This window comes from Podarcis melisellensis, assembly GCF_964234715.1.
Source record: "Podarcis melisellensis genome assembly, chromosome: 9".
Classification (NCBI taxonomy): domain Eukaryota; kingdom Metazoa; phylum Chordata; class Lepidosauria; order Squamata; family Lacertidae; genus Podarcis; species Podarcis melisellensis.
The window spans coordinates 66,519,079-66,535,633 of record NC_138541.1 but is presented as its reverse complement, the minus strand read 5'-3'; the positions used below and the strand labels follow the sequence as shown (position 1 = coordinate 66,535,633).

The window sequence follows — 16,555 nt, the reverse complement described above, 5'->3', positions numbered from 1 at the left end:
CTGGTTCGCCAGAAGCGGCTTAGTCATGCTGGCCACATGACCCGGAAGCTGTACGCCGGCTCCCTTGGCCAATAAAGCCAGATGAGCACTGCAACCCCAGAGTCGGCCATGACTGGACCTAATGATCAGGGGTCCCTTTACTGGTTGCAAATAAGACTGCACAAAATCTTTACACCCACCCATACTGGCAACACCTGCCTCCCTTTCCAGGATTGGTTGAGGGAACAGGAAGTGCTGTATAACGTAACTCCCCCCCAACGCTACAAGCTGTGTCATGCTTGTATCAGTGAAAGGAGAAGAAACAATTGTGGAAGTCCCCCTCTCTCACCCCATCCCAACTGATGAAAGAGGGTTGATTTCTTTTATTTAACGCCAGTCAGACTAAATCAAATAAACAAGGAATATTTGGTGTTATGTTGGCAAGGGATGCCAGGAAATCGGGAATTATGTTCACATGTTGTGAGGGTGTAAAGATGCACAATTTTTCTGGCAAAGGGTGTTTAAGGAGATAACAGAAATCACTGGCTTAAAGCTGACCAAAAGTCCAGAGGTAGCATTATTATCAATTTACGATGGGGTGGAAGGTTCGTAGGCTAGGAAGGACTTTCTCACAAATTTATTGACAGCTGTACAAATTGTGATAGCTAGTCAGTGGAAGGGGCAAGCAGAATATAAAATGGAAGAATGGTATAAAGAGGTGTGGGATATGGCTATTAAGGATAAATTAACATGTGCCTTTAAGGTAATTACGGGGAATATGCAGGAGAAATGATTTTGAGGAGATACGGAGGGCATTTGTAGAATTTGTACTGTTAAAACAGAAAGGAGTCAAACCATCGCAAGAGGGGTTGAAATTTTGGGAGGTTGGGTAGTTATAATGGAATGGTCTCATTGGTGGGATGCACATCTTTATTCTTATTTATGTATGATTGTTACTTTGTCAAAATAGAAGAAGAAGAAGAGGAGGAGGAGGAGGAAAGGAAAACAGAAAGTGAGTTGAGTCCCTCACAACGTGGAAATGCATCAGAACTACCCACTCTCAGAGTCCGTTGCTCACTAATCAGCCATGTGGGCAAGTCTTTCAATCAGGAGACACTTTTAGGTCTCTTGCAGAGACACCATTGGACTGTCTCTTTTGAAGGGAGAAGTGGTTCTGCACTTTTGAGGAGTAAGGTCAGTTCTTATTCTTGCACAGTATATAATCATGGGAAACAAAATGAAACAACAAACCCTGTGCCTCAGCTTAGAAAACACTGATGTAGAACCTCAGCCTTGCTCATATTCCTTTTATTACTCCATGGGAAGTTCCACAATTACTTGTCTGGAATTTATATAAGCAATATATTGAAAAAGGGAGGTCTCTAGTTACTGGAAGGGATGTGGGTGGCGCTGTGGGTTAAACCACAGAGCCTAGGACTTGCCGATCAGAAGGTCGGCGGTTCGAATCCCTGCGACGGGGTGAGCTCCCGTTGCTCGGTCCCTGCTCTTGCCAACCTAGCAGTTCGAAAGCACGTCAAAGTGCAAGTAGATAAATAGGTACCACTCCGGCGGGAAGGTAAACGGCGTTTCCGTGTGCTGCTCTGGTTCGCCAGAAGCGGCTTGGTCCTGCTGGCCACATGACCCGGAAGCTGTACGCCGGCTCCCTCGGCCAATAAAGCGAAATGAGCGCTGCAACCCCAGAGTCGGCCATGACTGGACCTAATGTTCAGGGTCCCTTTACCTAGTTACTGGTGGTATCGGGCTAGGCTATACAGTCATACCTCGGGTTGAAGTAGCTTTGGGATGAGTATTTTTGGGTTGCGCGCTGCAGCGACCTGGAAGTAATGAAGCGCGTTACTTCCGGGTTTCGTCGCTCATGCACGCACAGACGGTCAAAATGACGTCGCGCGCATGCGCAGAAGCGGCAAATCGCGACCTGTGCACACGCAGTCACAGGTTGCGTTCGCTTCTGGATGTGAACGGGGCTCCAGAATGGATCCCATTCGTATCCAGAGGTACCACTGTACGTAGTAGCTTTTTAAAGAGCTGCTGGTTCACAAGGCGTGAACCAAATGAAATAAATAAATGAATCAAAATGTGGATCAAAATGAAATAAAAATAAAATATGAATAAAATCAGAAGTGTGCAAGGCTACATTTTCATTCCACGCTTTTATTATTTAAGCTGGCATCCGATCTCAATTCTTTTCCCTCTGTAGTGAAAAAGTAAACTAGGCTTTTCGACCTGTAGTCTTTAAAAATCTAGTTTGATTCCTTTTTCTATCGAGGAAAACAAATGGGACAGAGCAACAGCTTATGTAATCAAACACATGGAATATTCTATTTTAAAAAAGCCTTGTACACCTGTGATATTGTTATTATTTTTTTGTTCTTCAGCTCTATGGCTGCTGCTAGATACTTACCCAACAGAGCCCGGAAACACTGTATAACAAATACAACCAATGCGGAGACGAACAAGGAGCCCAGGAAGTAAATCTGCAAGGAATTCAGAAGCTTGTATTAGTCAGAGCACAAAATGCCAGGCATTTACTCAAAGAAGAGTGGAGTTGTACGCACCAGACTAGAATGCAAAGTCGTCTTCCAGAAAACACGCAGGTGGAAATAAATCAAAGCTAAAGTACATGGACTGATTGATTCTTGGTTGCTATAGCTCCAACACCTACAGACAACAATAAGAAAGACATCAATGTCAAATAAAAAATATGCCTAGGATCCTCGTACCTACGGGACCGCCTCTCCTGGTATGTCCCACAGAGGAACTTACGGTCTTCAAACAAAAACATCCTGAAGGTCCCATGCCACAGAGAGGTTAGGCTGGCCTCAACTAGAGCCAGGGCTTTTTCGGCTGCGGCTCCGATCTGGTGGAACGCTCTGTCACAAGAGACTAGGGCCCTGTGGGACTTGACATCTTTCCGCAGGGCCTGCAAGACAGAGCTGTTCCACCAGGCCTTTGGACAGGGCACAGCCTAACTCCCTCCTTTGGCTATCCTCACAGAACTCCAGCCCGATGGTTGCCATCAATTTGATTTGAATTAATTTTATAATGAAATGATTTTAGAATGTTGTATTATTTTATTGTTGTTAGCCGTCCTGAGCCCGGCTTCAGCTGGGGAGGGTGGGATATAAATAAAAATTATTATTATTATTATTATTATTATTATTATTATTATTATTATTATTATTATTATAGCTCTCAGCAGCCTGTCGCAAGAGCAGACAAGGACTATGCAGATGAAGGAGTAAAGCCAGGCAGATAGAAGGCTTGAGTCTTAACTGGGGCCATCAGTGATAGGACACAGACTTTCCTTCCACATCAAAGAGCCCATCATATGGTCTTCCACCACCACCTTATGACATGTTCTCATTTATTAGTTGAGTTACTGTGATTAAAATTACGACCAGCTGTTCAGGTAACTTGAGGAAATGGCTGCAGCTCTGATGAGAGGTGAGGAACAGTCAAAAGGCAGCCGGTTTCTCAGCAGAGCTGAGAGTTCTCAACCATCTAGAACTTAAAGATTGCAGTCCTAAAGCTACTTCCATTGATGTCAAATTCAGCTTCTTGACACGAAATTTTGAGCAAGCATGCTTCCTAGGCTTGTGGGGAAGTTTTGGATCTTGTGTTGTTTTGGAGAGAGGTCTTCTCAGTCAGTGGTGGCTTCAGAGCCTCCTTCAGGCATTCTCACCTGGGTAATTACAGTCATGAGGTGGAAGAGAGTGGGACCGTGTCCACAGGCCCCAGACCTGTCATCCATATGTTAGAAGGGAAACTCTGAAGAGCGAAGCCTTTTTCTGTGCATGTAGGTTCTCCTCGTGATTTAGAACATGGCAAACTCCATACTCAGTCAAAGGCCAGCAGGAGGAAGGAGATTTGCACAGAGAAGGTTGTTCCTCTTCAGGCCTTCTCAGTGTGGAGGACTCCATGGTCCTGAATGGGGTAACTGTGCCCCTGAAGGACCAGGTGCGCAGCCTGGGAGTCATTTTGGACTCACAGCTGTCCATGGAGGCACAGGTCAATTCTGTGTCCAGGGCAGCTGTTTACCAGCTCCATCTGGTACGTAGGCTGAGACCCTATCTGCCTGCGGACTGTCTTGCCAGAGTGGTGCATGCTCTGGTTATCTCCTGCTTGGTCTACTGCAATGCACTTTCCATGGGGCTACCTTTGAAGGTGACCCAGAAACTACAACTAATCCAGAATGCGGCAGCTAGACTGGTGACTGGGAGAGGCCGCTGAGACCATATAACACCGGTCCTGAAAGACCTACATTGGCTCCCAGTACGTTTCTGAGCACAATTCAAAGTGTTAGTGCTGACCTTTAAAGCCCTAAAGCCCTCGGCCGAGTATACCTGAAGGAGCGTCTGCACCCCCATCGTTGTGCCCAGACACTGAGATCCAGCTCCGAGGGCCTTCTGGCAGTTCCCTCACTGCGAGAAGCGAGGTTACAGGGAACCAGGCAGAGGACCTTCTTGGTAGTGGCGCCCGCCCTGTGGAATGCCCTCTCAGCAGATGTCTAAGGAATAAACAACTATCTGATTTTTAGAAGACATCTGAAGGCAACCCTGTTTAGGGAAGTTTTTAATGTGTGAAGTTTTGTCGTGTTTTTAATATTATTATTTGTAGATGTCAAGGAGGAAGGCCAACAGACACAGTTGGGTGCGGTTTAAATAATAATATATTGTTGTTATTATTATTGTTGCTATTATTATTATTATGTGTAGATGTCAAGGAGGAAGGGCCAGCAGACACAGGAGAACAGTTGAAGAGGCCTAGCATTCTTTTGGAAGAGTACTGCGGCCCAACAAGCCATCCTGTTTTCCTGTTCTTGGTGGCTTGTGATAACTTTTCCATTCCCCAGGACCAGGGATTCCCAAGCTTTCTACCTTCAGGAAAATATTTTCCCCAGGATTTGCTTGCCAGAGGAACTTCATGGAGCTTAGGGAACACTATCAGTTCATAATGAGCATGGGCCCATTCTGAGGGTGCTCAGAGCTTCTCCTGCAACTTGCACACTGCATGGAGAAAATAGTGGCAAGGAAGAGAGTTGTCTTTCAGGAAAGGATTTGCATTACTGATCTTCTCTTTGAGGAACTCTTGGTATGCTTCTGACAGACCCCAGGGTCTCCTAGAATATATTTCGAAGACCACCATTTTAGGCATTTTAACGTTGTTGCCAATTTTATGGCACCTTGCTATTATTTCTGTTGCTTCACATTTCACACCGTGCTAAATAAAAACCTGCTCTTAACGTTTTAAGGACGGCAATGATGGACGAGAACAGTCTCACCTTTCATAAAGCTCCTGGAGCACGTTTGCATTACTGGAGTTGACGGTCCTGTCAATTCCTAAATGGTCTAAAATGTGATGAGGGATGGAATAGCCTTCTTCCAGGAGAACAGCCAAATTAAAGAACCCCTGCAAGGTGCAAAACGAAGGCATTTCCAGTCAAACAAATAGCACTTCACGGCTCTGTGGCGAAAGGTGTTGGGCGTTTTGCTTTTAAAGGGGGCAAGGAGCCTGAGAAGCTGGTGAAGAATTCACCAAGGCAGATAATGCAGCCCTGGAGCAAGAAGCTCCCTTGTCAATTCATAAATTACAACCTGCAAGAAAGCTCAACAGCTTTAGCCTCCCCCACCCCCCAAATTGGGGGCACTGGGTGTTTTTTTGCACCCCGGCGCTGCATAGTGTGTTCTCCCTCATGGAGAGCACAGGTTGCGGGCGGGGCTGACGAGACACCTTACTGTTGCTAGGCAAATGGTTTGGCTATCCTTTAAGCAGGGGCGGGCTGCTACTGGGGAGATTTATATGTTGCCATTTGTTGATTGACAGCCCTATTTATTAAATACAATGCTCGCAGCGACGAATTTCCTCTTTTCGCTGCTTAATTCGGATGACCCGCCCTTCCTTCCCTAATTTTCGGCTGTTTGCTTGACCTTGCTATGCCTGTCATGGGGTCACCTGCTTTGGGGGCAGGGGCCCGGTAGGAATTTTGTCCATTTGGCTGATTAGTGTGTGCCACTTGGTTTTTGCCTACTGCGTAGCAAATCGTCACAACTTGTAAGGTTTGCGGTTAGGCATTGGTCTTGGAATTGGTTGCTGGAGGGGTATGGATTCGGCTGTGCCTGCCCCTCCAAAATGCTGCTGCTGCTTCAAGGGTTTTACCGTTAAAGGAACCCAGAGGCTCCCCATGCTTTTATCCGAAACCCCCTGGCAAGGGGCTAGGGCCACGCAAGCCCCTGGGAGCATTCTGGGGAGAGGTGAGGCATGGTTCGCAGTCCTGTCTCTCTCCCCAGGTGACTTACCCTTTCTGACTTTGCGGGTGTGTGAATGTCAGAGCTGTCCCCGTGTGGGGTCAGTTAGTGCTACCAATGCCTAAGCAACCACTCACATTGCTGTAATTTGAATAAAGTTGTGGCCAAAATTATGCCAAAAACCTTAAACAAAAATTAAGTGTCAATTGTGTTTTTCTTTGGGGGGGGGGGGTGTCTTGGGGACTCGACGCGCAAATGCTAAAGACGGCCCTGAACGTGACAGGGGTTTGTGGGACACTGCAGATCTCAAGAGTCTTCAGAAAAGGCCTCAGGTTTTCTGATGATCAGCCCTTTCATTTCCCAACCAGCAAGAACCTACCTGTGCGTCTCCATACAAGGCAGCTTGTGCGTACATCTGTACTGAGACATCCACGTTTCTGGACTGATTCCGATATCCATAGTAGTAGAAATCTCCCACCTTCAGATAAGCTGTGGAAAGAAGCAGCTGCATTAAAGACTGCGCAAGTGATTCCCTCCTTCGCAGCTCAGGCTATGACAAATTCCAGTGGTTCTGATCAATGATCTTTTGCAATGATCTTTGATTGATTGCAACCAAGCCAGGAGGTGGTCATTTTGCGCCCAGAGATGGAAAGAAGATAAAGTCCCTACCAGAACAGAATGGCAAATTAAGTTGGTGGATTATGCCGAACTGGCAAAAATGACTGAAGGAATCAGAAATCAGGGAGGCCAGGATTTTAATAAGGATTGGGGAAAATTTGTCAGTTATCTTAAACACCCATTGCAAACAGTTAAAATCATTAGTAGGATGGGAATAACACACGTAGTTTAATTGTGAACTTTGGACACAATGGAGATGTAAAATATCTGGATTATCATAAAAGATGCCGGAGGAAATGATTAACAAAGGGGAGGAGAGAAGTCCAGGAATATTGTTTTTATGTTATATATTGGATAAAAGGGTAAAGGGACCCCTGACCATTAGGTCCAGTTGTGGCCAACTCTGGGGTTGCGGCGCTCATCTCGCTTTACTGGCCGAGGGAGCCGGCGTACAGCTTCCGGGTCATGTGGCCAGCATGACTAAGGAGCTTCTGGCGAACCAGAGCAGCGCACGGAAATGCCGTTTACCTTCCCGCCGGAGCGTAACCTATTTATCTACTTGCACTTTGACGTGCTTTCGAACTGCTAGGTGGGCAGGAGCTGGGACCGAGCAATGGGAGCTCACCCCATCGCGGGGATTCGAACCACCAACCTTCTGACTGGCAAGTCCTAGGCTCTGTGGTTTAACCCACAACGCCACCCGCGTCCCTTGTATATTGGATATATGATTGTAAAACTTTTATCTGAAAACCAAATAAACCAATTATTGGAAAAAAGGAGGTCCTTTTGCAACACTCAAAAGCACATGAACGACTTTATCTTTAACAGGTTGTTATACGTACCAAATGAGGGAGCATTTTTCTGAGAAACCGAGAAATTATAATATCTCCAAATGCAGTCAACATTCATGTATCTTTCTGTCATATTCTAGAACACAGGATGTGGGAGAGAAAGAATGACTCAGTATGCTTCCAGGAAAATATTTAAGGATTTAAAACAAGAGGGAGTGGAATCACATATACTTACTGGCCTCTCTTCGCAGAGATGGGCCAGGTTTGTCTGTGACACCTCAATTCCCGTCTCTGCAGACAGAAGGTAATAAAACAGGGCTTCATGCCTAAAACCAAGGGGTGTGAGAAAAAGAAATGCAAGGTGAATACAAGGAAACTTCAGAAATAGTTTGGCACAGTGGTTTCAAACAGAGGCAGAACACCGATAACTGGGAAACACTGGTCTGCGAGTGCTCCCATTGGAGAACAGCCTTTGCCTGTTCAGACCTTTAAACATCCGCCTTAAATAAATTCAGATGAGACTCAAATTTTTGGTTTGGTTTTCGGCAGAATTTAGGCCACAACTTTATTGATTACAGCAAATGAGTGGTTGCATAGGCTCTGGTTCGACTAGCTCCCTGCACCGTTGCAGGTAGCGCTGACCCAGGGCACCAGAATAGGTCAGCCTAGGGTGAACACCTGGATAAGCAGAAAGCCGGGTACAGGCTATGTCCACTACCCAGATGTCCCCCTGGACTCAGGCATGGGCACAACCCCCTCACAGGGTTGACCAAACCATTGAGTCCCTGGATTCCTTTAATGGAATACCCTTCACATAGGGATGGCGAGAGCGTTCTCCCATCCCTATCACCTGAACCAGAGCCTATCCGCAACCTTACAAGTTGTGATGATTTGCCATGCGGCAAGCGAAACCCCAATGGCACCAGCCAATCAGGCAAGTGGGGAAAATTCCTGCCGTGCCCCTGTCCCAACGACAGATGACACATGACAACATAGTAAGGTCAAGTGCAAAGCCTCAAATATAGGGAGAGGTGGGCGGGTGTTCCCATGCACGCACCGAAAGAGGAAGCTCTGAGTCACGTGCATAGGTATATTTAAGTCCCTTGATCCATTTAGCTTGCGTCCCATTGGCCTGATTGAACCCAGCATCAAGGGACCTACCAATTGGGTGTTGTGGATATTCAATCAAACCCACCCACAACACAGGGTTTGGTTGCCAGATCTCACCGCAATACGTGCCCTCTTTAAGGGAGGACCCAATTTACCAAAGGTGCCATGGGCTTTGAAGATGCTCGAACTCAGGACGAAATGGAGAAAAGTGCTAAGAGGAAGGCACGTTTGGCAAACCCTCACCATGATCAACTCCCACCTGGAAACCTATGTCCCCATTGTGGAAGGATGTGTGGATCCAGAATTGGCTTCCACAGTCACTTACGGACTCACTGTTAAGACCGTGTTTATGTAAGACAATCTTACTTGGCTATCAGTGATCGCTGAAGAAGAAGAAGAAGAAGTTGAAGAAGAAGAAGAGGAGGAGGAGGAAGAATAGAGACAGATTGTTCAGCAGTACTGATATTCCTCCTGGAATGTTCCACAGCAAAAGAGTATTGAGTACATTTTAGGGCACATTCTCAATTCACGAAGGGTAACAATAAGGCCCGAGGAGCTCACGGCAGCCACATTCGCTCTTCATTCCCACATCACAACATCCCTGCGAGGTAGGTTAGGCAGAGAGACAGCGACGTGACAGGTTAGAGTACACACTCTAAAACATTCCACAGAATCATCTGCGGAAGACGGGCCTTGCTTGGAAGAGAAGGAAGGGTTCTGAGAAGACAACGGGTTTAAATTAAGGACAAAATTAGAGATGACATTGGCATAGCTCAATTCAGCTCCTGCAGAACTAATACAAGGTGGGGAGCTTTTGAAGTGCAACAGTGTTGTGCAGTTACAGATAGGTAGCCGTGTTGGTCTGCCATAGTCAACACAAAAAAAATTCCTTCCAGTAGCACCTTAAAGACCAACTAAGTTAGTTCTTGGTATGAGCTTTCGTGTGTATCTGAAGAAGTGTGCATGCACACGAATGCTCATACCAAGAACTAACTTAGTTGGTCTTTAAGGTGCTACTGGAAGGGATTTTTTTAGTGTTGTGCAGGTGGCAGAAGTTGAACATCTGACCTACCCATGCAAAAAAAACAAACACAAAACAAAAAACCTTCTAAGAAAATCTCTCCTCCCCTCTGAGTGGTGCAGCAGTAAAATGGATAGCAAATTTGCAAAGCTAAGCAGGGTCCAGTATGGTTTCAAACTGGATGGGGAACGCATATTGAGATTCCTGCAATGCTGCTAGATGATACTTAGGGTCTCCTCCAGTTCTCTGATTCTATCCTGATATTTCTTTCCATTGAGAAAGAAAAGACTGTCTGAAAAAGCTGAAAGCAGGGAAGAGTTCTACCTTAGTCCGCTTCATGTAAATTTGAGGATTATCCAATTCAGATACATGAGTCCACTCCTATTATGTCTAGTTAGGCCCTAACAGTTTCGGTAAAATGACACATGATGCAAAATGCATCACTTGTAGCTGAATTAATCTTAAGAAAGCAAACTGTAAATAGCTGCTTGTGCTCCCACCCTGACCCCAGCCCATTGGTCATGGTTAGGACTATGTCATGAAAACTCTCCCTGCCTGCAGAGATGCTATTAGATCTTGAAAAGAAGATTCCATTGGTGCTTCCCTCCAATCTGAAATAGGCAGTGGCTTTTACACAGAGCTGGGGAAGAAAGGTTGGCACTCCGAATCAACAGCTACATCTACTGGTCAAAACTTAAAAGTGAAGGATAAGGATTAGCAACTGGTTTAAACTTTGGCAATCTGCCTCCTAGCTTTCACATGGATCCTTTGCATGTAGAGTTTCACCAAACTGTAGCCAGAAAATGCTCTGGGAGTTCTGCATGTGGACTGAGATACACTAAATTCAGACTATCATTAAAGGGCAGAAAGTTGTCTGTGGTGGTGTTTATTATTATTATATTTGTGATGTAAGGGTGGGGCTGTGGTCTAAACCACTGAGCCTCTTGGGCTTGCTGATCAGAAGGTTGGCAGTTGATGGGGTGAGCTCCCATTGCTCTATCCCAGCTCCTGCCAACCTAGCAGTTCAAAAGCACGCCAGTGCAAGTAGATAAATAGGTACCACTGGGGCGGGAAGGTAAACAGAGTTTCCATGCGCTCTGGTTTCCATCATGGTGTTCTGTTGCACCAGAAACAGTTTAGTTATGCTGGCCACATGACCCAGAAAGCTGTCTGTGGACAAACGCCGGCTTGAAAGCAAGATAAATGCCGCAACCCCATAATCACCTTTGACTGGACTTAACCTTCCAGGGGTCCTTCCCCTTTACCTTTATTTGTGCTATAATGGAGGGTTCATTGGGTTTTTATGCTTTGAGCACTGAATTGTCTTAGGTCATGTTGAGGGCCAAACTAGAGGGAATGGTGGAGATCTGATTTGTCAAAACTTAGGAGACTGGAGATCTAATAATAGGTTACAAATGTCTCATCTAGTTTGTCCCTGAGTTTTTCATATCGAGCTAATGATTTGGCCTTTGCGCAGATATATCTGTTGGGAGTACAGTGTTAGGAAATGGATAAATCAGTCAATTGTTCTAATTTACTATTAGGCGGCCATTTCACAGCATAGAAGTATAGAATTCCCATTCTGAATTACATTTATCTTTTGCAGTCATTGTGTTATTTTGCTTTCTCAGTTAACACACTTCTTGCATTAATAATAATAATAATAATAATAATAATAATAATAATAATAATAATAATTTTATTATTTATACATACAGAAAAGGAGCACCAGACCTACCAAGACAATTCCAGATAAGCGTTGAGAGCTTTTTGAATGACGTGGCCTAAATAGCCATTCTTTTCTGCCACATATTTTGCCCAGCTGAAAATAAGAACAGAAACATTAGCATTCGAAGTCTGCAGACAACTTTGTGGCAGGCAAATGCCTGCACATACCTCAACCCAAATCAATGAACTCTAGGAGACCTTGCTATACCGTAGTGGGTCATCTGCTTTTGGGGCAGGGGCCCGGTAGGAATTTTTCCCACTTGGCTGATTGGCTGGTGCCACTGGGTTTTGCCTACCGTGTAGCAAATCGTCGCAACTTTGTAAGGTTTGTGGTCAGGCATTGGTTAATGTGTGTGGAAGGGACGAGGCGTGGCTGTGACTTGTCCCTCCAATAGTTGCTGTGTAGGTATAATAATAATAATAATAATAATAATAATAATAATAATAATTATTATTATTATTATAATTATTTTCCATTAAAGGAATCCAGGGGCTCGCTATTCATTTGTCCGACCACTGAAAGGGGGATAGGGCCACGCAAGAGCCCCTGGGAGCACTCTGGGTGTGATCTTAGGGATCTGCACCCATCCCAATCGATCTCCCGGGGTGCTTATCTTGACTGACCTCTGCAACTGGCCGTTGTCAGTTCTGTTCCTGTCCTGGATAGTCTGGGACAGGTTCAGATAGTCTGAACCAATGGCTAAGCAAACCAATTAATAGCCTGTAATCAATAAAGTTGTGGCCAAAATTATGCCAAACCTCAAACTAAAATTTGAGTCATGTGTGAATTTATTTCAAGGCAGTTTTGGTGATCTTAACATGCAACCATATATTTTTTTGCAGTCACAATGATTCCTGGTTTAATAAATTTGATTTTTTGTTGTTGTTCTCTATGCATTTCTTAGCACTACTTACATTACTGCCTTTTCAGGATCCCTGGGGAAGCTTGCTAAGTTTCCTGTAATATAATATTGCGAACACCGTAATGTGCCTTCCATGTGACCACTTTCTGCCGCTTTCAAAAAATAGTCAGCAGCAACAGTCTGCAAAGCGAGGGAAAAGCAGTAGAAAAATAAAACATCTTTCCATAATGTCAACAATGTGTGCATAAGGAAAAATGCAAGTTTTTTTAAAAAATTGAAACAGAAGTTATTTGTGTACTGATCGCCATTTGAAATGGCCACCTCTCTATTAAAATTTTGAGAATCCAAAGAGAAGAATGTTGTTTAATACTTATCTGTGCTGCAATATCACCAGAAGGTAAATAAACAAGCTATTTGCACTCACTTTATTTCTCCCAGTTATTCCTGGATAAGCTCCATCCAAATATAAGACGCCAAGGTTGAAGGATGCGTCAGGATTGCCCATAGCTTCGGCTTTTAACCAGTATCGGGCTGCTTTCGCATAGTCCCTTTTGAAGTTATGATAATACCAACCCAGGCCATTCAGTGCTTGAGGCAGTCCCTGCAGGCAGAAAGGGAGCAAAAGGGGAAATCTTAAGATCTTTCCAGCTGAGAGTGTTTCAAGGGCTGCATCTGTACCTGACCATTTCTGGAGCCTTAAGCTGTGTACACACTTAAGAATATTCAAAGCATATTCGAAGGACATTATTTCTCTCAAAGAAGTCTGGGCATTGTAGTTTGCCCCTCACAGGGTTACCATTTTCAGCAGCGCTCAACAAGATACAGTACCCAGAATTCTCTGAGAGGGGAAAAAAAAGTCCTTTGGATGTGCTTCAACGGTATACAAAGCCTTAGACTGCTGCAGCAAAAATAACAATCTAGTGGGACCTTTAAAATTAGCAGATATATTGCGGCATGTCACTGTGCTGAAGCAAGGGGACGCTCCATCAGGCAAGAGACAGTGCTGGACAGCGCAAATTTCCCTACAGAAGCTGGTTTTTTTGTAGAAGTTACCTTGGATGCAGCTTTCTTCATCAGATGTAAAGCAAGTCTTCTGTTCTTTTTCACACCTTGGCCCTAAAGCAATGACAAAAATCAGGATTATACAAAGCCTTTCCTATTCCTGCTCGCTGAAAAGTCACATTAGCTTAAAGGGACAAAAATGCAGATGTGACTTTCAAATGTGCAGGATTCTCCCATGATTAACTGGTATCCTTGCAAAAAAAAATGGAGTTTCTTCCTCTTCAAAGGACCCATATATCTTTTATGCTCATGAAACGTCAAAAACCTCATATCCAATTGACAAATGGAACCACCTCATCCCACATTGATATTAATGTGTAAAAGGTAAAGGACCCTGGATATTAATGTTTAAAAAAGGTAAAGGGACCCCTGACCATTAGGTCCAGTTGCGGACGATTCTGGGGTTGCGGCGCTCATCTCGCTTTATTGGCCGGCATACAACTTCTGGGTCATGTGGCCAGCATGACTAAGCCACTTCTGGCGAACCATAGCAGCGCACGGAAACGCCGTTTACCTTCCCGCCGGAGTGGTACCTATTTATCTACTTGCACTTTGACGTGCTTTTGAACTGCTAGGATGGCAGGAGCAGGGACCGAGCAACAGGAGCTCACCCCGTCATGGGGATTCGAACCGCCGACCTTCTGATCGGCAAGTCCTAGGCTCACCCAATACAAGATGCAAAAAAAAAAAAAAGGGTGGGGTGGGATTAAGACCAGCAATAAATGGATTGCTTAAGTAAATCAGGAAAGTGGCTAAGGAAGAAGTCAGGACATTTGATGGCAAGCAGTGAAAGGCTTGCTAACAGAGACTGCAGAGAAGTTGCAGAATAAGGAGGGCAGAGACTTGTTCCTGAAATGACAATTTCCAGCATTGCTATTTTCGCTTCCTCCTCCAGTGCTATGCAAAAGCTAAAAGGTAAAGGACCCCTGGATGGTTGTGTCTAGTCAAAGGCAACTATGGGGTTGTGGCGCTCATCTCGCTTTTAGACCAAGGGAGCCGGCATTTATCCACAGACAGCTTTCCGGGTCATGTGGCCAGCAGGACCAAACCGCTCCTGGCACAATGGAAGACCATGATGAGTGCCAGAGTGCACAGAAACACTGTTTACCTTCCTGCCACAGTGGTACCTATTTATCTACTTTCACTAGCGTGCTTTCGGACTGCTTGGTTGGCAGGAGCTGGGACAGAGCAACGGGAGCTCACCCCACCGTGGGGATTCGAACTGCCAACCTTCTGATCGGCAAGCCCAAGAGGCTCAGTGGTTTAGACCACAGTACCACCTGCGTCCCAGCTCTATGCATTTTTCAAGGGGATGGGGGCAGACAGCACCACCTTGTGGTGGGAGTGGGAGGGTACCGGGGGAAGGCTACCTGTCCAAATGTGGTATTTAGAAGCAGAAGAAATAAAACAAGGGGCTCGGCTGGATTGCTGAGTTGGTGGTTGTTATGTACTGAGTTGAATAGGATCCAAAATACAGCAGTCTGATTAGTCCTAGAACAATAGGATTCAGAATGCAGCAGTTTGATTGGTCCTAGAACAATAGGATTCAGAATGCAGCAGTCTGCTTGGTCTTAGAACAACAGGACCCAGAATGCAGTAGTCTGATTGGTCCACAGGAGCCACCCAATCCAGCTCCAGGTGGAAGTGAATAGGCAACCTGATTGGCCTACAGGAGAATCCCGGAATTAGCCAATCACGTGGGGCCCCTTTTGTAAATAATGTATATAAAGCAGACATTCTGGGGGGAACTTCCATTCCTCCTCACCACTATGAGCTGAAGAAAGAGTGGTGGAAATCACTCATTTTACACTGGAATGTTTATTTTGATTATGTAAGGTTTGCAAAGAATGCTTCTCTGAAATGCTGTCACATTCTACAACAAAAGCAACAGTTTCTCTATTTTACCTTGAATAACACGATGGAATAATCATAGAGAGATACAAGGTCTCCTGTCTCCAAGGCACCCTTTGCATACCACTCGACAGCTGCTTTGGTGTTTTTCCCCACTCCTTGCTGGCCCCAGAAAAGCATCTGTCCTAAACGTTGCTGAAACAAAAGGAAAGATTTTCGTAAATCTCAGGTGTGTGCTTGTCAAGATCCATTTCAGAATTTCGCGAATCTATGCGAGTTTTCGTAAGTCCAAGGGTGGTGCTTAAAGTAATCTAAAAATTTCCTACCAGACAAGAGTGGCAGATCAAGTTGATGGACTATGCTGAAATTGCAAAAATGACTGGGGAATTCAGAAATCAGAATGATCAAATCTTTAATAAGGAATGGGTACCAACAGTAGCAAACTATCGAAGGCTTTCCTTCTGCAGTGTTGGATGGCAGGTTGAGAGGAGTTCCCTACCAGGGAATGTTATATGTTTCCATAAAACATATTTTATTGCACTGTGCAAAATATGAGCAAACCAGGGCTGTACCCTTGCTGGTACCTTTCCCGGGAAAATCAGAGGCTCACTATGTCGGGTTCCTATTGGAAGACCGGACAAACGCTAGAACATTAGCAGTGGCAAAGTTTTTATCGGTGGTTGCAAGAACGAACGATCCCTATATTCTGAACAAAATGCTTGTTTAACCTGGAGGTAGGCTGTATGAATTGTGTATTGCTTTGTAACGATTTGTCGGGTCTCTGGACCGTAATAAAGATTGATGATGATGAATAAGGAATGGGGGAAATTTATAACTTATCTTGCAGACCATTGTAAACATTTAAAATTGTTAGTGGGTTTGCAGTAACACTTGTGATGTAACGAGAACTATAGATGTAATAGAAACATAATAATTTGGATTACTATAAAAGATGCAGCAGAAAACGTTTTAAAACAGGACCCATGGAGGGGTGGAGGGAAGTCCAGGGATTCGTGGGAGTCTTGTATTTATGGAAGGTGTTGTTGTGGTATGGGTGTAAATTTTAATATGTAAAACCAAATAAACAGATACATAATAAAATAAAATAAAATACAATAAAATAAAATACCGTATTTTTGCTCCATAAGACACACTTTTTTCCTCCTAAAAGGTAAGGGGAAACGTCTGTGCATCTTATGGAGCGAATGCCTATGGATGGTGGGGAAATCCTGCTGCAGTCGTGAACAGAGGATCCATGATTCCCCT

General features: G+C 44.7%; 1 protein-coding gene across 1 annotated transcript in view; it reads right to left on the bottom strand.

Annotated features, from left to right (window-relative positions):
- The window catches only part of SEL1L3 (SEL1L family member 3), a 45,916-nt gene that overhangs the window by 3,507 nt on the left and 25,854 nt on the right, over positions 1-16,555 (bottom strand). Inside the window, exons 13-23 of the mRNA XM_081924398.1 lie at positions 15,344-15,484; positions 13,430-13,492; positions 12,801-12,977; positions 12,429-12,556; positions 11,524-11,607; positions 7,890-7,980; positions 7,706-7,790; positions 6,625-6,734; positions 5,282-5,409; positions 2,556-2,658; positions 2,402-2,474 (exon numbers count right to left, since the gene is read on the bottom strand). Coding sequence (XP_081780524.1) covers positions 2,402-2,474; positions 2,556-2,658; positions 5,282-5,409; positions 6,625-6,734; positions 7,706-7,790; positions 7,890-7,980; positions 11,524-11,607; positions 12,429-12,556; positions 12,801-12,977; positions 13,430-13,492; positions 15,344-15,484 — 1,183 coding nt within the window. The remainder of the gene's footprint in view (positions 1-2,401; positions 2,475-2,555; positions 2,659-5,281; positions 5,410-6,624; positions 6,735-7,705; positions 7,791-7,889; positions 7,981-11,523; positions 11,608-12,428; positions 12,557-12,800; positions 12,978-13,429; positions 13,493-15,343; positions 15,485-16,555) is intronic.